Below are 20943 nucleotides of genomic sequence, written 5' to 3' on the forward strand. Positions count from 1 at the left end.
CCCACAGGCTGGCCCAGAGCCTCCGTGTGCAGCCTCCCGGAGACGACCATGGCCTGGTTACCTGACTGGACCGCAGTGCTTTGCTTCATGCTGCCTAGAGATGCGAGGGGGGCAGGCGTGGCGGCAGGGGCTGAATTGCCCTGGGCTGGGCTGAGAGGCTGGGAGCCCCATGTGGCTGAGCAATGTGTGGTCGGGGTCCAGGCGGGAAGGCAGATCGTCCTGGGACCACAAGAGACAGGTGAATGCTGGGCACTGGCCACCCGGGGGTATGCTGGCTGTCCCCTGTCGTAGGGACCCTATGGAGGAGGCTGGGTGGGCCCAGCACAGGCGAGGGGCGGTGGCGGCCCCATAAACCCTCCCAGAGCCCACACCATGTGTGGTCCCGCCAGGAGGACAGCAGAGGACCTTGCTGTTCAAAGCAGGAGAGGTCCCCGGGAGAGGAAGGGGTCCTGGCCCTCAGAAACTGTCACAATGGACACTCCTGCTCTAAGCAGCGGAGTTGGGTGACTCGTTATGCAGCCTGAGTGACCAGGGCAGGACTGTGGAGCAGGGTGGGGGCCATGTCGCGTGGGCACCTGCTGGGCACCCTCCCACCGCGGGCCGGGGCGGGGCCCTCCCTGTGGACCTGGGCTGGCCTATGGCTGTGCTGACCGGGGAACAATGGCTGGAGGAAGGGGCCTGTGCAGAGGCTGTGGGCTCGGACATGCCAGAGCTCTCGGTGGGCAGGGGCACAGGAGGGCATCTGGGGTGGATTCTCCTGGCAGTCCCTGGAAATCGACCTGGGGGGACCCAAATGCGCAGCCCACTCGAACGCCTGACCCCCACTGTGCAGGCCAGCGGCTCTGTTACACGGGTGGGCTGGGGCGCGTGCCTGGGCCTCCACCTGCCGTGTGCTGACGCTTTTTGTGGGCCTGCTCCCAGTCTGCAGGACAAGGTGGTTGGGAAATGCCAACGGCCGTGAAGATTTCTCATGAACGGGTGCTCTCCTGCCACTGAATGCAGCCCCTGCTTGGCCGACACACATCTGCCCACGGCCTGGACAACCCCCGCCCAGGCTCCAGGCCTAGCGGAAGCAGGTGCCCCTCGCTGACAGTGCCCAAGCCCCCCAGGCACTGCTCGGAGGCCACCCCCCGGCGGATGTGTTTGGGCTGCTGGGATAAACCTTGCCCGGGCCCCTTGCTTCCTCTGCTTGGTCCCCTGACGTACCTACCTCCCAGCTGGCATGCACCCTCAGCCTCACAACCCCTCTGGCTTGTCCCGGATGTCACCCTGACTGCAGGGCATAGGCACCCCACAGCGGTCCGCGCTCTCTGGAAGTGCCTGCTGCTGACGGACCTGCCTTTACTCACTGTCTCCCCAGGGCAGTGACCCTAGACCTGCTCTGCTGCGTCCCCAGTGGCACCCTCCCTGCTGGAGCCGGCACCGTTCCCCCGGACACCCAGCACCCCCTCCACCTAGTTTGCCATTCTCCGTCCAGGAACCATGCAGGTTACCTGTGTGTCATCTGTTCTGCCCTTCTCTCTCTGGGGGTGTACAGGGATTCACTATCCAGGCCCCCTTCAAGAAGAACCTGCTTCCCAGCTGCCAGCGGGCCGCCCACAGCACCAGCCCTCAGGAGGCGCAGGGCAGAGGCCCAGGCCACACCCACTGACCCGAGACAGCAATGGAGGGAGGTCCAGCCATATGGGGTCCTGCGGCCTGTCCCCTCACATTGATCTCCACATCAGGGCCTGTCTTTGGGGCAGTACAACTGTGGACATTTCGAAGGGCCTCGTTCAAAATACCTCACAACCAGCCTGAGGTGGCTGATGCCAACACCCACGGAGCCCGAGCTGTCCAGGAGAGGTGCTGGACAACAGGAGCAGGGGCACACAGGACTTTAATGTCCTACCAACTGGACAAGTGAGGGCCATGGCTGCACCCAGGGCTCCTGAGCGGTGGGCCTAGTGAAAGATGGAAGGATGAAGACAGATGGACGGGGGCTGTACAGTATTCCTTTGGGAGGAGGGAACCCAACAGGGGCTGGGCTGCGGGACGAGCAAGGACAGCATGCTCCATGCACCCCCCACTATGCTCCATGCACACCCCACCATGCTCTGTGCACCCCCACCATGCTCTGTGCACCCCCACTGTGCTCCGTGCACCCCCCCCACTGTGCTCCGTGCACCCCCCCCACCGCCACTAAGGGCTGTCCTGTGCTTGGAGGTCAGGAGGAGACGCAGCTCCCGAATCCAGGGAGAGGCTGGCGGGTTTTTATTGCTTTTGTACAAATTATGGCCGTTCGGAAGTGGTCTGAGGAGCGAGGTAATGAACGTCATAAACCTGCCTCATAAAGAAGAGCCTGCACCACAGGGCTGTGACGGGGGGCAAGTTGGCAAGGCCCACACCAGCGGTGCAGGCAAAGGGCTGCCGAGCCTGCGGCCTGGGCTGCTCCTGGGGTGGGCAGGACACTTCCCCGGCAGCCGGTGCCAGCCGGTCAGAGAGTGAAGCATGTCCACCCCTCCACACACAGCACCCCCTCAACCACGGGCTGTGACCCAAGTCTCAGGAGAGGCCAGGTCAGGTCAAGGAAGGGGTGCGCCCAGCAGCTGGTCGGCTTCTCGGGCTCACGAAGTGCTGACACCACGCCCCTCCCTGCGGCCTGGGCCACACCACCTACTCTTCCTCCTGGCACTTGCTCTCAGGACCCTGGCACCCACCACCACACTGCGAGGAAGCCGAAGCAGCCCACTGGGGACCCACACGTGGAGAGGCCGCCAGGGAACTGAGGTCCCATCCACAAGCTGGTGTCCCAGCCATGCTCTACTGGGCACCCCGAGCTGGCTGCTCCTCACCTGCCCCCCCCCCCGCTGACCCCACACCTGGCGTGGATACTCCCACCTGAGGGCCTGAGCACCGGTGGCTCCGTGTCACCAGCGTGGCTCGAAGGCCGTGCCTGCCCCCTCCCACCTTTTCTCGGTGTACTTATTTGCTTCATTAGGACCGTGAGCCCTGTGAGCAGGGATGTGGGCCGTTGGTCCCGTCCCAGCGCGGTGCCAGGTGCAGGGCAGGCACTCAGTGAGTGCCCGCTGGAGGAGGCAATGAGAGGTGCAACTTCCTTTCACACCTTGACCTCTAGGGTGAGAGCCATACCTGAAGCCGGGGCGGGGAGGAGGTTTGTGAGCTGAGCTGAGCAGAGCAGCAGTGAGGGGCTGGCGGGGCACAGAGGTGGGGGTGTCTAGGCCGAGGCAGCTGGGGTGTGGGGGGGTCAAGGTGGAAGGAAAGCCATGCTTCTTCCTGATGGTAGCAAGGGGTCTGAGGAGGAAGGTCTTGGGGAGGAGAAGACCTCGGGACACCAGAGCGTGTCCAGAGCAGGTCTGGCCTGCCCACTCAGGTCTCAGCTGGGAACACGGCCCCCAGCAAGGACCCCCGCCCACACGCAGGTGCCTTGGTGCCCTCACATGGAGGCTGTGAGGTCATGGCTGCTCCTGTGCCCACCTTTGAGCGTGGCTATGAGGGCGGGAGCAGCTGAGAGCAGCCCGGGTCATCACAGGTCAGTCCCGGGAGAGCTGCTCAGATGTCTCACACCACCACATCAGGGCTGCTGCTCTGCCTCCACTCCACCCCCGTCCCCCACGGCCTCTGTGGTCTCGGCCCCCTTCCAGAACACTGCGAGGCCAGCTGGGGGTGGCCTCCCTCCTGGCAAGCAGCTAGATCCTCATTTGTCTTTAATAAGGGAAACCCCCAAGCCCCCTGCGTCAGCGGAAGATGGATTGTCATGTCTTTGGTTGTAAGCAGCCAAATTAAGAAAATGACTTCCTAACTGATTTCACGGTGCTAACGAACGTCTGATGGCAAGCTGGGGAGGCCGCACGGAGCATCCGGGTCAGAGGCCGAAGAGCACGGGAAGTCACGGGATTTCCTGGGGATCAGTCTCAGCAAATTAAGGCCCTTTTAAGTGCCATCTATAAACCAGGTGAGACGGCACGTGCCCCTTTCCACCCAGTGTGGGGACGCTGTGGGGAGAGGTGAGGACAGAGCCACTGTGCTGGGCCTGGGTCCCACCCACAGACACCTGGGCACACGTGCACAGCCACACGCAATGCTACCTGGCCACAGGTCTCACACACAAACAACATGGCACACCTGCAGAATCTGTCGCACACATAGATACACCCATGCCACGCCAGACACTAACACACAGATACACGCATGTGGAACGCACGCGCCCACTCACATACATGCACATTTGCTACACCCACAGACACACACGAGCATGAGGCCCGACCCAGAGAAAAACATGTGACACCTCTAGGGGCAGGGCCAGGGCCACAGGGAGACACATACGACAGACACTCAGCACACGCTCCCCGCGCACCGCCAGCCAGCCACACGCGGCTGCACACGGGGCAGGCAGGCAGGCACAGGGCACACTCGCGTGTCTGGGTCTCCATGGCGACGTACTGATCTGCAGGTGGGATCGCGGCCAGCCTCCGCCTGCCCCTCTGGCCCCTGCCCACCACCCTGTGGGAACCGGTGTGCGTGGAGATCACAATCCTCCCCAGTCCTCGACTGGGACACCTGCCTGCCCTCAGCCCTCAGGGAGGACAGCCTCCACCGGGCCTCCGATTCTGAGAGGACCGGATTCCTGCCTCCAACCCCACACTAACTGGATCAGAGGGCCAGGCTGACCACCTGTACCTGCAGTGCCCACCAGAACACATCAGGGATCAGCAGACACGCCTACTCACGCTAGGGCCCAGTGCACCCACCGGCAAATCCAGGGTGTCTGCACACATCACTGGGGAACCCCCATGGCCGAGCAGCAGGTGGGGCCACTTCCCTGCCACCATCTGTCACTCCTGAGCAGTGGGGGGTTAAACTGCAAACAGCTGGCACATTAATTACAGGTTCTTCTCCAGGAAACATCAAGCTGCGTTTCAGGAAAAGACCATGAACGCCACATAGCGATTTGGAAGCACATGGGCCACTAGTGGCTCTGGGAAGGGGGCTCGAGGCAGGGAGACCTCAGCTGTCCTGGGGCCGCAGACACGGCAGGGGGCTCCAAACGGGGCGTGCCTGGGCCCAGGCCCTCCAGGACCCAGCAGGCCCCTCGCCCTGCCCCCAGGAGGGCTCTCAGCCCCCCACGCCCGGCCACTGTCCCAGATCTCCCATACCCCGGCCCACGGCCCACACCGCCAGCTGCCTCCCACCCGCGTCTGCCTGCACTGCTCCCACTGGAGCCCGCTCCTGCCCCCCCTGCCAGTCAGCGCCCCTCAGCCAACATGGTCAGTTCGAGGAGTGGTCAGTGTGTCGGAACTGCCCAGGCCCGTGGGAAGAAGGAGCAGCAAGGCCGCTGACCATGAACACGAGGACGGACAAGTACCCCAGGCTGCCGGAGGAGGCGGTGTCCTCCCCAGGAGACACCATACAGAGGTGGACAGCCCCCTGCCGAAGGCTGGAAGACGCTGCTGAGCTGCCGGGCAGCTGGGGTGGGGCAGGGCCACCCGGGAGCTGAAGGGGTTAATCACACACCCTATAAAAAGCCTCAGTGATTTAGAGCCAGGCCACCAGACCACCAGGCCCGCCAGGCCCGGGAACCCTGGAACTCGCAATAAATCAGGGGCTTCAGGATGAGGCGGGCGGAGCAGGCCCCTGCCCTCCAAGAGCCCGCATGGCAGTAAATCTGCAGAAATGGCTTTTATGGAGCTCTGGGTTTTATGGTGTCATTAACGTTCCTCCTGATACTTAAGGGGAAATGAAATAAAGTCCTGAGGAGGGGGCAGAGCAGATCCCCAGGGACGGGGTTGGGGGCAGGGAGGGTGGCCCCACACAGCCGGATGGGAGCTGGGGGACAGGCCTCCCGCCCATGTCCAGCCTGAGTGCCAGGCCTCTCTGGCTGGCTGAGCCCAGCACTGTGGGGGGGGTCAGGGTGCTGGGGCGCGGCTGTTCCATGCCCAGGATCCCTGGGTCCTGGCACTGCCCGATAGGACCCCACTCCTAGCAGGCAAAGGCGCAGGGCCTGGCGTGAGGCCCCAGCCTGCTGCTGTCAGCCAGAACCACCCTGCGGGCTCCAGCCCCAGGAGCAGAGCCCAGGACGGTGGGGGTGGGGACAGGATGAGCAGGGGCTGGACAGCAGGAGAGAATGGGAGACTTACGGAGTAGCCTCTGCCTGAGACGGCCTGCGCCGAGCTCTGTGGGAAGAAGAGAACAGTCAGTACCTGGGCTCTCAGCCGCTGACAGCCACCCGTCCCCTGAGGACCACCCTGGGCACAGACAGGCCACAGACAACTCCCGGGGCTTCAGCTGGACCTTTGGGCCGGGGGTCAGGACTGAAGCCAGAGGACAGAGCTGGGCGTCACAGCCCCCAACAGGGTGGCTGTGCCCAAGGACCCACACGCGGACCTTACCCCCAACCCAGAGAGGCAGGTCAAGCCCAGGTGCTCAGGGATGCGCTCAGGTCTCAGCCAGCACCTGGCCCCCCAGAGGGTCCCGTGCTCCACACGTGATTCTGCCCACACGTGCCCACGGGATGGAGTGCGGCCAACCGGCCACCCAGGCCGGCCCAGTCCTTGCCACCCACCATCCTCCCAGGGTCCCAGGGACGGGGTGGGGCAGAGGGAAGCTCAGGGAAAGGCGTTCAGAAGATGCTGGACAAGAAACCTGGGGGCAGGGTGGGCTGTGGCCTGGAGGTCCTGGGGAGGCCCAGACGGTGCCCAACAGGCCTGATGGACCTCCCTTGGGCTCAGATGGGCATTTTAGATCCGAGGGAAGAAAGCAATCGGTTAGGAGGTGAGTCTCAGTCTTGCCTGTGCCTCATGGGGAGGGGTGCTTCACAAGACCCCCACAGGGCTGGTGGTGGTTCACCAGGGCTGACCTTCAAGGCACAGGCTGGAGGGATGGGGTGCAGGAGAGGACCCAGAGACAGAGGACGACAGACAGGACATGGTGACCGGAGGCCTCAGTTATGGAGGAAGAGCCTACTCGAGGGGTGTGGGACCCACAGACCAGGGTCCAGAGCACGCTGGCGTGGGAACTGAGGGCCAGATGCAAAGACTCTTCCAGAGGGTGGGTGACCATAGGGGGTTTGGGGCCACTCCCTCTGCAGCCTGGGCCACTCCCTTCTGCACAGGGCAACCGCTGGCCAGCCTTAGGGACTAAGGGACCCCTTCCTTCCCCAGGCAGACCCTTGCTGGGTCCCCAGTCAGCTCTTGGGGGATCCCTGCCCGGCAGAGCACCCCCTGGCGGGGTTCCCACCCAGAGTTTGTGCCCTTCACACCCGACCCACGTTGCCCTCAGAACCCTCTGCGTTCACACAGCCAGCAATTAGAGGGCTTCAAACTAGGGCGCCCTGCGGCCCCAGACAATTACCAGCCTATTTTCCCGTCTTAAGGCAACAGGATGGAGCCGGGCAATTAGGCCTCCTCCTCCCGGCCTCCCGCCCGCCGCTCCCCCAGGCCCCCATTTAAATGATAATGAGGACAACTCGTTCAATTCGGTCTCCACCGGCAGCCACTTCTGCAGCTGGGGGTCAAGAAACAAAGGCGTGTTCCAAGTCGCGCCTCCTCCAGGGGGACCCTTCTGCCTGGGTCCCCTCCCTGATGCCCCCTCCCCTGGGGTCCCTGTCTCTCCCCACTCCTAGCCCTTGCTGCGCCTGCCCCATACCTCTCCTCCAAGCTCTGGGCCCTGAAACACCCTGTGGTGAAGGCCACCTACTCCCCCCATCGCTGGCCAAATTCCAGGTCTTCCTCACATGGGGTGCGAGCCCCTCCCACCTCCAAGGACCTGAGCTCAGGGACCTGTCTTCTGGGACACGACGGTGTGTCCACAGACTCGGGGACCTGAGCGTCCAGACTGAGCCCAGCACACACCCCACCACCGGCACCGCCACCCTGGGCTGACACGCGGGTCCACGGGGTGGGTGGGAGTGCTTCCGGCACGTTCCCTGCAGCCCCAGGCCCCGAACGAACGGCAAGGCGGGTCTGCTCCCAGCCAGCCCTGCCTCCCGGCCACATCCCAGCCCCTAGGAGCGTCCAGCCTGCGCCACTCCCAGCCGGACAGAGGCCCTCAGCCCCAGCACAGCGACCGAGATGGGCTCCTGTCAGAGCCTAACCCTCCATCCCCATATAAATGGAGTCCTGATCAGTGAACAATTGTATTTAATGAGAGCCCATGCTAACTGCTAACACAAAGCCCTACCTGGACTGGGCCCCTGAGCAAGCGGCTGTCAGTGTCTGTGGCAGGTGGGGGGGTGGGTGGAGAGAGCGCCAGGGGGACTCACGTCACTGAGCTGGTCCCGGGAGCTGCTCCGCCGGGAGCTGGTGGCTTCGCGGAAGCTGTCGTCCTCACTGTTGTGGTCGCCCCCTCTGGACACTGCGACCTTCATCTGGGGACAGGGAGAAACGGGCTCAGCAAGCACAGACCTGACCTCTTTGTACCACTGCCCACTGTGGGGCAGGAGGGGGCACAGCCAGGGTCAGGCCCCCAGCCCCACCCAACCAGGGCTGAACGGGGAGAGTCAGGGGGTGGAGCACTGCCGAGCCATTCACAGCCCAGACAGGGGACACCCAGGAGAGTGAGCTCCCCTGCTCCACGACAGGAAACTGCTGTTAGCTCTGTCCTTTCCTCCAGCCACTGGGTGACTTTATGGGCTCCCCTGTGGGCCGACACCCCATCTGCTACACTGACCTGGTAGACGGTCACTGGGCCACCAGGACAGGCCAGTGGCAACGCCTCTCCCCTCCCTGCAGGCGCACTTCCTTCAGTCCTTCCCCGAGTCCCAGGGCTGGCAGGCAGCCAGGACTTCCAGGGCTGCAGGGCTGGGCATGGACTGCCACCACGCTGTGTGATCTAGGGCCATCACTCAACCTCTCTGTGCCTCTTTCCTGATATCTGCAGTCCCCTACAGGGCCAACATTTCTTAGGCCTGGCTGTGTTGCAGCCAGCTGGCCACACAAAAGCCCCATTACACACTTTGTGCCCACCTCACAGAGGAGGAAATGAGGCCATGGAGATTAAGTGACAATGCAGGACCCAGAGTCCTACTCATAGTTTTCTTTTTACTTGGAAATAAGTTCTCACCTCACAAAGCTGTAGGGAAGTGACGGCATCATAACCCCTGACCCTGATCCTCCCACACCCAGGGCGTCACCACCTGTGAACCACGCTGGCCTCCTGGCCTTCCCTGCAGGACACACTGGAGTCCCCGTTCACAGCTTCATTTCCGACCAGTGACGTCTGGGCACACAGACGCCCACCTCTTCCTATCAGCCTGAGGTCAGAAAAACCAGCATACTGCCTGGCACCTGGTGACCCCCTTCCACACCGGGCACCCGGCGACCCCCTTCCACGTGCTGCCAACGTCCCTGCAGGCCAGCATGGGGACACTGCAGGGAGTAGTGGCCCACCCTCCTCTCCATCCTCCAGGCCCTCCAGCCCAGCGCCCAGCTTCTCAGAGGCTGCCCCCGTCCGTGTCCAGCCATTGTGTTGTAAGCGCCCTACAGCCCCAGAGACCCTGACTGGGTTGGTAAGGTACCCTGGCCACGCTCCAGAATACTGGATCCCGAGTCCCCAGGACACACCTCACAGCTTGAGCCCATCCTGCAGACCCCACGTCATGCTCAGCCAGAAGCCCCTCTCAGCCCCTGCTCCTCAGGGTCACCCCAGACCCTGAAATGAGGGTGCAGCCCCCAAAAGTCACAGGGCCCTGTGTTGTGTGGCCAGCAGAGCATAAATGACAAGACAGTACCAGCAACCACCATCACCCGGGGCCCTGGCTGCAAGGGCACAGGTGATAGCAGGGCCTCTCGGGCAGCCCGCGTCCGGGCATACTAGGATAGCTGGTCACCTAATTTCTGTCTTAGGCCAGGGCCCCAAACAGCCCCAGCTGGAGTCTGGCTGTCCTGTGGCTCTGCCTGCTTCCTAGCTGCTCAGAAATGCTGCTGGCCAGCTATACCAGGAGGCCAGGTAAGCCACGCCTCTGTTTCCGGCTGGAGCTAAGAACAAGACCAGAGTCCCTGGGCCTTCAAGTCCATGTCCACGGCCAGAGGCTGCCCTGATTGCCCTGGAAGGGAGCCCATGTACTTGTTCACCAACCCAACCATCCATCTACCATCCACCCATCCATCCATCCATCCAACCATCCATCCACCATCCAGCCATCCACCATCCATCCATCCACCCATCCATCCATCCACCATCCATCCATCCATTCATCCACCACCCATCCATCCACCTTCCATCCATCCATCCACCCATCCATCCACCATCCATCCATCCACCATCCACCCATCCATCCACCTTCCATCCATCCACCTTCCATCCATCCATCCACCATCCATCCACCCATCCACCATCCATCCACCATCCATCCATCCATCCATCCACCCATCCATCCACCTTCCATCCATCCATTCATCTATCCATCCACCATCCATCCATCCATCCACCCAGCCATCCACCATCCATCCATCCACCATCCACCCAGCCATCCACCATCCATCCATCCACCTTCCATCCATCCATCTACCATCTATCTAATCACAGGTCATCGACCCCCCCCCCCAATGCTTACTGCATGCCTATGAGCTAGCTCTGTTCTGGGCAGTGAACAAAACAGACAAGTGCCCACTCCGTTGAAGCCTACAGAAACGAGGCCGCCATACAGTCAGCAGGCAGCACTAGAGCTGAGGAGGGACCGTGACAGAGAAGAGGGCCAGGTTCGCCAGGAAAGGCCTCACTGAGAAGGTAACACTGCTGGAAAGTGAAGAGGTCATTCAGGAGGCTATGGGGAAGACTCCAAGGCATGGCGGGCTTGCGGGGTGAGAGCAATGTGCGTTCTGTGGTAGAAACACATCACGGCAGGCTTCAGCCACCAGGTGTACCAACCTGCTTGTAATGTTCCTGAACACACAGCCATCTGTTCTTGCAAGGTGGCACACCACAAGAACGTACCCTCAACTGGCGGGCCAGGACTCCGCCTTCAGACTAGTGGATATGTGGAAAGAGGGCATTGCCTCACCTGGCAGGGTCAGCTCACGGTCCTCAGAGGGTGGAGAGAAGACACTTTCCTTGGACGTGCATGGTGAGGGTACTGCTGTCAGACCAGTGGGTGTAGGGACGCCACCTCAGACGGGGCACCCCAGGGGCACCTGGGGTCCTGAGCCTTCGGGGGGCCTGCCCACCCATGGAGACTCCCTCCCCTGCTCTGCACATGTCTGTCTCCTGGGCCGTCAGGCACACTTACAGGCAACATGTGGTTCCATCCGTGATCAGACTCACGGGGCAGGGGAGCAGTCCAGGGGATCCCTGCTCAGAAGGGGTCCACGAGGCGGGTTCCAGTGGTGCCCCCAGTCACCCCCCAGGCTGCACATGGGGTCTTCCCCCTGTGGGAGCCGGGAAATGCCCATGCCTGGGATGGGGCCAAACAAGAAACTGCCAGCACCCCTCACTCCTGGCAGCAAGCAAGCTCACTGAGACCCCAGACCCACACAAAGACCCCCCCAGACGAGCACTCGCAAAGACACACAGACACAAAAGCACATAGAAAGCCGCGGCTCGTACCCCACCTGCCCTGTGGACCCCAGATGGGCCCCCACACCCACGCTACAGCACAGCCTCTTCTGCCCACATCCAGACACACTGCCCAGCAGCTCCTGCCACCCTGCCCTAATGCTCTGCATGCCCACCACCCTGCCAAGACCCCCACCCACCTGCACATGAGGCTCCTGCTACCACCCTAGGACTCCCCACCCGATGCAGACGGGGCAGAAGCACCTTCCCTCAGCACATTCATCTGCCACGCCTGGAAGCTGTCTCAGCAAAAGCACACACCACCCACAATGACATGGGACCTGGCGGCCTTGGCCCTGTGCAGTGCATGACCTGGACGTCCTACCTGGCAGCCCCGGTGAGTCACACGCACGTCCCACCAGGTTTCACCCCCAAACGCCATCACACGTGAGCTCAAACAGGGCTGGTGCGTGGGAGCACACACACTCGCCGGGGCTCTGGGCTCTGACCCACGTCTCTCCCTCTCCCTTGTGAGTGTCCCGCCAAGCTCAGGGGTGAGGATAGTGGGGATGGCCTGGGAATCCTGAGAAGGGGAGTGAAGCCACCCACAGACTCCCTCAGACCAGCCAGGGGACACGCTTGGGAGGTATGACAGTACCCAGCCCCGCAGTGGGCAGGGCCACCAGGAATCGGGAGCAGAGGCCTTGGGCCAACTCCACGCTGACCCTGCAAAAACCAAGCACAAGCTCCCAAAGGCTCCTCCTGTGTCCACACGCAACACGCACAAACACGCAGGTGCACACCCATGGCCACATGGCAACCCAGGCCACTCCAGCCTTCAGGCTGCCCCTCATAGCTCCCCACTTTCCTTTCAGGGAACCCCCTCCCTCATGCACGAACTGTGCCACCTGGGGAACTTTAAGGAGCCTGGGCCTCCCCAGGGGAGATACTTCCTGCATACATGTCTCAGACTTTGCCGAGACCCCTAGGAGACTTTAACGTGCACCCCGAGATAGAGGGGCTGCCACCAAGTAGGACTGCAGTGGGCAGCCTCGCCCTGATTGGGCTCCCGCCAGCTGGACGGACAGGCTGCGTTCATTCATGGAGACCCCACTCCCCCAGCCCCGGTCTCTGCTCATGCCAACTGGATGCCCGGCGTCCAGTGTGTTCTGCGAGCCAAAGCCTTCCATTAACCGGGTGCAGGTGCCTGGTTCCGCTAGCTTGTGGGGGACGGTCTGCCCACCCAAAGCCCTCACCATGCAGGGCTCCAGGCCCAGCAGAGCAGGGGTGCCCTTCCCCCAGGGCCTCCCTCCTCTGGGCCCTTCCCTCACTCCCCAGGGTTGTAACCTGCAGCTCTGCCCAGAAAGCCCGCTGCATGACCCCAGGCCTGGCTGTCTCCCTGGACCCCAGACTACTTGTTCTTTCCACCAGCAACAGGCACCCACTTCTCTGGGGCTCAGTGAGGCCTCCCAACCCCACAGAACCTGCGACCCTGCCCCCACTGGCATGGCCACCCTTACATCCCTCCCCCACAGCAAGAGACAGCAGTGGACCGTCACATATTTTACTTGCTCTGTCCACGGAGCCCTACACCGGCCTACGGGCAGCAGCCTGTGCTCTGGGGATCTTGGTCCTTAGCGGGTCCCAAGCAGGCCAGCCCAGGGAGGGGCTGTGCAGACAGTGCAGGGCCTGCTGGGGCGGGGCGGGAGAAAGCAGCCATTGGCCTCCTCCCCCACCTGGCTGTCCACACAGCCATGTGCTCCAGGAGGCCTCGTGGGAGGCCCTCAGGTCTGGGTGGAGAGACCCAGGTACTCCCCCTGCTCTGGCGGCTCAGCTTCTTCCAGAAGCCCTTCCGGCATGAACCCCACTCCTGTGTCTACCAGGCTGCATGCAGGACCCCTTCAGGCTCCCGTGGCCACAAGTGTCACCCTGAAAGTGAAGTGGTGTGGCTGGTTGGCTTGTCTGTCTCCCTGTATTAGATGGTGAGTGCCCAGTGCGCAGGGGCTGTCCTCGTGTCCTTGGCACAGGGCCTGGCGCAGTGAGGAGGGACTCAGGCAGAGCGGGGATGACCCCGTGTCCCTATAGCCAGCAGTGTTGGGAGCAAGCTGCTGCCTTCTGGGCTGGCCACCCCCATGCCCTGCTCCGTTTTCCACTGGGATTCAGATGGGTGCAGGGGGGTGACAGGTGAGGCCACCATCCTGAGACCCACGGCCAGGTGCTGGGGGGCAGAGACAGTCCTGTCATGCCCCCAGAACTGTATCAGAGTGGACTCGCGGAAGGGGTATGTGTGTCATCAGAGCAGAGTGGGGCCTCTGGGTCCGTGTTGTGTCACCTCCATCACTTTCTGGCTGGGCCATGCCAGCTGAACCACTTGGCCTGCTCTATGACTGCCCCCATCTGCCCAAAGGATGAACGACTACTCAAGCCACCAGCACCTACCTCCAGCACAGCCCCTCAGTTGTCCCCACGGCTGCCCAGCTGACCTCCAGCATGAGTTTTAAAAAACATAAATCAGCTCATGTCACTGTACTGATAAAAACTCGCCAGTGGTCCCTCTGCAGGAGTGACAGCCACGCCCTGAGCCGTCACACACACACGGGCACACTCTCCCTTTCCTGAGATGCTGGCCAGATTAGAAAGGCTTCCCTGGGCCTCTAACCTAAAGAAGCCCTCCTGCTGTCACCTCAAGCCCTCCCCCCACCCCCATTTCGAGCCTGTTTGGAAGTTAAGCTCAGTGTAGGCAGGGACTAGCATGTGCTCTACTCACGGCTGCATCCCTGAGCCAGTCGGGGGCAAGCAGGGTAGGTGCCCAGGGGGCATTCCCTGCCCGCAGCAGCACTGCAGTGAGTCCCCGGCTATGCGGGGGCCACACGCAGCACACACAAGGGTCATGTCCAGGACTGTGGGCCAGCAGCCCATGGCCCAAGCTGCTCCTCATCACAGCCGCTGGCCCGGGCACAGGTGTCAAAGCCACAGAATGCCCGAGCACTGTGCCTGGAGGCCCTGCCAGGACGCCTGCCAGGATGACCAGGCGGGCACAACCCAGAAGGCAGGACACAGCATCCGTGAGTGATGAGGCAGAGATCACAGTAACAGCAGGAAACATAAACACACAGGTACCACGTGATCTTGATAAACATACGTGTACCAACTGATCTTTTGGTGTCAACAGCCTAAGATGTACACAGTATTAGTGACAATGCCCTGTCACACAGATGAGGGAACTGATGCCTCAGGCCACCAGGCAGACAAGGCCGTGCTAGGTTAAGAACTGACCTGGGGGCCAGAGTCCATGCCCCTCAGTGTGGGACAGCCCCACGGGGCTGGGGGAGCGGGGTCTGCACACAGGCCACACGGTGAGGACAGCACCAATGGCACAGCGGGGGGACTTCAGAGGTACCCTGGGGAGTCCTATCGCCCGCCCCAGCTACAACCCAGACATGAGGAAGGGGTTGGGGAGGGACATTCACATTAATAGGAAGGAGCCACACTTTTACATGGCACCCAGTACCCAGCACCTGGCATCCAGCACCCAGTACCCGACACCCAGTACCCAGCACCTGATGCCTGGCACCTAGCACCCAGCACCCAGTACCCAGCACCTGGCACCCAGGATGCAGCACCTGACAGCACCTGGCACCCAACATCCAGTACCCGGCACCAAGCACCCAGCACCTGACACCCAGCACCTGGCAGCCAGCACCCAGCACCCAGCATGGTTCTAAGACTTCACTTAAATTAACTCATTGAGGACAAAACAGGTGCTAAGAGCTGAGTCACCTGCCCATGGCCACACAGCTAGTAAGTGGCTCCCCACCAGACGCTCATCTGCCACAGGCCAGGTGGGAACCTTCTGGAAGGACTCTACCAGCCCAGTCTGGCAACTGTCTTGTCAGTGACTAGAAAACCCCAAACTGGCAAACAAAATGGCATGGCATACAGATGTGGTGAGAGGCCTAGCCCTCGGCCAGGCTCTGGTCCCAAGGACTGGGGCTGCACAAGGGAAATGGGCAATCACCACCCAGCGGAGGGTGAGCTGGAGAGAGGAGCTCAGGGCCTGCAGGTGGCGACTGGCGGAGCCAAGTCACAAGGCAGGGCGGGGGAAGGGAGAGATCAGGCCACAGAGGACCTTGGGGGCTTGTCCACGACTCCGATCTTTACCCTGAGGGTGGAGGGAATCTTCCAGAAAAATTGGGCTCCTGAGAGGAGCCTCTCTGCCAATAGGTGGGCACATGGGCAGAGAGACAGGAGGCTGGGAGGCTAGTAGTTTGTACCTCCACGCTTCCCAGGGAAGGGTCAAGGGCAGGTTTTGGAACCAAGCCGCCTGGGTTTGAGTCCTGGCTTAGCCACTTATCCTGTGTGTCTTGGGTGAATTATTGAGCTTGTTTTTGCTTCAGTATCATCATCTGAGAAACGGGAATATCACAGTACAATGCCTCGGGGTGTGGTGTGAGTCACCACTGCAGACCGCGCCTGGGCCGTGCAGGTGGGCAGAGCATAAAGACAATGTCCTGACAGGTACAGGCTCTTCCAAAGGCCGTCACAGCAGTCCAGGCTGAGAAGGGCCTAAGCCTCAGACACACACGCCTCTGCAACACTCGACACAAAAAGAGTAACTGTCTCACTGATGTTTCCATTGATCACATGCCGAAATGACACTATTTTGAACCTATGGAGTTAAAACATAGTATTAAGATTAATTTTTTCTTTTCTTTTCACTAATGTGGCCACTGGAACATTTACAGTTGTGTGGCTCCCAACAGTCCAGACAAAGGTCCAGCACTTTGCTGCGTCAGAATCTCAACCGCCTTTTAACAAGCTCCCCAAAAGCCCTCCAGGGGCTTGGGCAGCGCTTCAGTCCTGGGCCCCCACCCCCAGCCCTGGGACAGACTTCTTGCCAAGTCCCCCCAGGCAAGGGCAGGACCCACACAACATCTTCCTTACAGCTGCTCCAGCTTCGGTGAGCTGCTAGGGTGTCTCTCGGCCACTGCAGCCTGTCTAGGGGAGGACGGGACACCTCTCCTAACAGAGTGACTGAATCACGTTCTGTCTGCTGCAACAGGCTCCGCCGGCTGGGGGTGATCTGCTCTGGTCAGGACGTGTCCTCGATGCCTGACAACACTGGGGCTCACGGAAAGCTCTTCAGAGAGTGGGGGGCCACCCAGGGACTCATCCTGCCCAGGGTGTTCCTTACAATGAAGGGCAGGACTTGTCAGGAGTGACTGGGCACTCACCGGAAGCCGGGCCCACCTGACCCCTGCATGCTCACAAGTGGCACATGTGATCGCAGGAAAGACTCCCCCCCGGGAATCCCGCCGCCAGCACTGGGTGCCCAGGTGGGGCCTGGGTGTGGCCTGACCCTTTCAGGGCCTGGGGGCCTATCAGCCTGCGGGGTCACCCGGCTCTTGCCCCTCCTGCCCCACCCAGGGGCCCAAGGGCTCCCCTTAGGGAGCACTGCACTGCACTCAGTCTCAGAGTCACCTTTGGGGGTTCCAACACGGGCACCCCTCCTCCACCCCGACAACAGACGACAATCACCGACCACTAGCATCTCCTCCCTCGTGCTCATCAAGGGCTGAGCAGGGACCAGGCCGAGCACAGGGGCTCCAGGCCCCTCCCTCAGGTCCCAAACGGGGAGGCGGGGTCAGGGACCTGTGCAGGGAGGTCGGCAGACTGCAGGGCACAGAGGGGACACCCAGCAAAGCACAGGGCCCAGGCTCCAGTCTCCATTCAAGGGGTTGCTGGGGCAGTACAGGGCCTTCCCCACACCCCAGGATATCCCCAAACTGACTCCATCCCCACTTTCCATACAAATGGGCAGGCCACACCCCACACCCGTGGCCTTGGAGCCCAATCAGCTGCCAGGGCCCAAGTCTCTGTCACCAGGGCCACACAGCTGTGTCCTTTGGCCAGCAATGTGGCTCAGAAAACCAGATTTAGCTAACATTTCAAAATTACCAAATCCACAGAAAAACCCATCCCAGCTGCTCTCAGAAACATCACAGGTCTGCCACACAGGACCTGCCTTCACGGCTGTCAGTGGCTGCCCAGGACACGCCCAGGACACGGCACAGGCAGTCAGTCCCCCCACAGCAAGTGGGTGCCTCCCCACACAGACCACACCCCCTCAGGGTCCCAGCACTTTGAACCTGAGGCAGAGGCAGCTGTGGCCACGGGACGGGTGGAGGGGGTTCACACATGGCTTTCGGGTCCTCTGAATTCAGATAGAGCCCGAGCCCCTTCCCCAGCCAGTGATCACACAGGGGACAACAGGGCCCCAGGACCTGTCTACTCCTGCCTCACAGGCAGGGTTCACTCACAGCGGGGCCATTCCGGATGGGGAAGAAATGGGGCAGCCCAGGCCGCAGTGGGGGTCCCCACGGGCCTCTATACCCCCCTAGCGGCACTCAAGTGCCTTGGCCAACACTCCCAGGGCAATACTCACACTGCCCCACAGGTCGGGAGGGTTTGGGTCACACACGCACATGCACACGCACACGCACACACACACGGCGTAAATGCTTGCCATTCTCAGCATATGACCACAGGGCACAGTGGGAACACGAGGGTCAGCATCTAGTGAGAGCCCCTACCAGGGCAGGGGCTCCGAGGGACAGGACAGAAGCTGCTCCAAGGGGGCTCCAGCGTGGCTTGGCGGGTGACTGGTGAGAGGGGGACCCCCAAACCCACACCACACCGCGCGGTGAGCCGTGCCCAGGCCACATGGCCCCACCCCTGCTGCTTGGGAGGTAATGAACAAGAGACAACTCCAGGTGTGCAGAAAATCATGTCGGAATAAATCACTTCATGTACAACACACTCGTCTGTTAAATCATAAACACTGATGCTGTTATAAAAATAATGGCACGGCACTTTTTATTTTCTTTAATCAGAAAAACAGGCCCCGCATTTCAGGGAGGACAGACACCTGTGGGTCCTGCTGCGGGGCGACCCCATACCCGGCTGGTCAGGACCCCTGAGAGCCAGTGGAAGCCAGGGTCCTCTGAGCAAGCAGGGAGGGGAAGGCCTGGGCCTGGAGATCGGGGTACCTCCACGAGCAGGGTCAGCACTGGGGGTGCTGTCATAGCCAGGTGAGCCTGGCTGCACAAAGCGCTGAGCAGGAGCCGGCCAGGGTGCCCCCGGAGTCTGGAGTAAGAGCTGAGCCCCCCACCTCGTGCCCAGCACCCCAGCAGTGCGCAGTGGGCCTGCCCTAGCCATGTGCTGGGACGAGGGAGGGCGGGGACAGGGAGACCCTATAGTGTTGAGTCTGTCCCACGGGGGCGGAGGCGGGGACATGTGAGGGGAGAGCGAGGCGGAGGGAGGGCAGGCTGAGAACGCCCGGGCCCTGTGGGCTCCCGGTACAGGGCTGGGGCAGCGGGAACCTCAGACCCATGTCAGTCTTCGGCCCCTGGGGTGGGGCCAAGTCCTGGGGGCACCCTTCCCTGCCACCAGCAGCTTCTACTGGACCTGTCAGCCCTGAGCTCCCCTCGCCCCACTCCAGTCACAGGACCCTGGAGGTGGACACACATCACCCTCTGCCGGAGGGACGAGAGGGTGGGGGCATCACGTCCGCATTCTGCATGGGGCTGGGACCGGCCCAAGGAAGCGAGGCCTAAGGTCGACACCCAAGCCACACACGCGTGCGCACATCAGCACATATGTGCATGTACACTTCCACATGTGGGGAGGGTGTGCACGGAGACGCCGACGTTCACCGACAAGAGGATACTTAGAGGCACAGAGACATGAAGGCCCTGCGGCCGGTGCCCTGGCCGCGGCCGCGTTCCCTCTCCCAGGGGTGTGCACGTCACAGAGCAGTGGGCGTGGGGGGAGGCAGAAGACGCCGGGGGTCCTCTCCTCTCCTGGTGCAGGCAGACCTCAGGCTGGTGGCTGCCCTGCAGGGCTCCTGCCTCTGCTGAGCCTCAGTTCCCACTGCCAACAGCCCAGTGGGTCTGGAGACCTACAACCAGTCTGGCTGCAGAGTGAGGCGGCCTGGCCCTGCCCACGTAGTCACAGCTGGGCTGGTCTGGACAATGGCATCAGGCTCCTGGGCTCACGTATGGAGCCTGGCGGGCCACCGCAGGGGTGGAGGATCGAGTCCGTCGTGACCTCAGGGACCAGCAGGGACGGCCCAGGGCCAGGAGTGAGAACTGGGGCTGGTGGGCCCGAACCGCACCCAGCAGGGACCGGCGAGGCTGGCTCAAGGGCCCCAGAAGAGGCCGGCGGGGCGGGGCTGGCCGTCCCAGAAGCGATGGGCGCTCCGGGATGGGGAGCAACGGCTGAGGTTTGCAGGGTGGGCTCGGGCCAAGGAGCGACCGTAGGGGCTGGCAGGGCTGTTTTGGGCCCATGAGTGGCCGCTTTCGACGGCAGGTCGGTTCTGGGCCCAGGAGTGGCCGCTTGGGTGGGTGAGGCTGTTCTGGGCCCAGGAGTGGCTGCTTCTGCTGGTGCGGCTGTCTGGGGCCCCGCAGTGAAGGTTTGGGGGGGCAGGGCTGCTCTGGAGCTTCAGCTAATTGCTGGGGCTGACTGGGGCCCAGCAGTGACCGCCGGGGGTGACACGGCTGACCCAGGAGGGACCTTCGGGGCTGGTATGGGGCTAGGCGCGCCCGCCGGGAACAGCAGCACTGGCCTGAGAGGAAGCTGGTAGGCCGGCGGCGTGGACACAGCACAGCGAGTGATTGTGGGGGCTGGCACCGCTGGCACTGGGCCAGCAGGGACCGAAGGGGCCGGCACCGCTGTCCTGAGGAGGCCCTGCTGGGCTGGCCATGGAGACACGGGGCCACCCACGACCGAGCAGGCCAGCAGCGGTGCCAGAAGGCCAGGAGGGACCGCAGGGGCCAGCAGAGGTGACATGGGGCCAGGAGGGACCGCAGGGGCCGGCAAAGGTGGCATGGGGCCAGGAGGGACCGCTGGGGCCGGCAGGGCTGCCTGGGGCCTAGGAGCGCCCAACGTGGCTGGCAGGGCTGAGCGAGGAGTGACCGCTGGGGCCGGCATTGCTGATCTGGGGCTGGAAGCAGCTGCTGGGGCCGGCAGGGCTGACCTGGGCCCAGAAAGGACCGCCTGGGCTGGCAGGGCTGTCTTGGGCCCAGAAGTGACCGCTGGGGCCAGCTGCGCTGACCTGGGAGTGGCTGCTGGGGCTGGCAGGGCTGCCCGGGGTCCGGGAGAGCCCGACTGGGCCGGCAGCGCTGACACGGGGCTGGGAGTGACCCCTGGGGCTGGCTGGGCTGGAGCTGCTGCTGGTGCTGGGCCGGGCCGTTCTGGTCCCAGTGGTTGGCTGGGAGCGGCCCCCCTTCTGGGGAGCACACCTGCATGGAAGAAAGAGCATGTGTCCACCTGGGCAAGTGTGCCTGCAGACCCCCCCATCCAGCCCGGGCCCCTGACACATGCTGCCCCCTCACCAGCAGCCCGATCCCCAAGTGAGTTGGAAGTGGAGTGTGAAACACCGAGAAGAACCCC

General features: G+C 62.5%; 1 protein-coding gene across 9 annotated transcripts in view; it reads right to left on the reverse strand.

Moving 5' to 3' along the window:
- FBRSL1 (fibrosin like 1) overlaps positions 1-20943 on the reverse strand; it is a 67543-nt gene that overhangs the window by 32468 nt on the left and 14132 nt on the right. For 8 of the 9 annotated variants that reach the window (XM_081036364.1, XM_081036360.1, XM_081036362.1 and 5 more), the window contains exons 3-4: positions 8261-8365; positions 6138-6173 (exon numbers count right to left, since the gene is read on the reverse strand). In XM_081036364.1, coding sequence (XP_080892490.1) covers positions 6138-6173; positions 8261-8365 — 141 coding nt within the window. Of the gene's footprint in view, positions 1-6137; positions 6174-8260; positions 8366-16212; positions 20793-20943 lie in introns of those variants that run through there. The other variant, XM_081036366.1, reaches the window with a different exon arrangement.

This window comes from Rhinolophus hipposideros (genome assembly GCF_964194185.1).
Source record: "Rhinolophus hipposideros genome assembly, chromosome: 24".
NCBI classification, from domain to species: Eukaryota; Metazoa; Chordata; class Mammalia; order Chiroptera; family Rhinolophidae; genus Rhinolophus; species Rhinolophus hipposideros.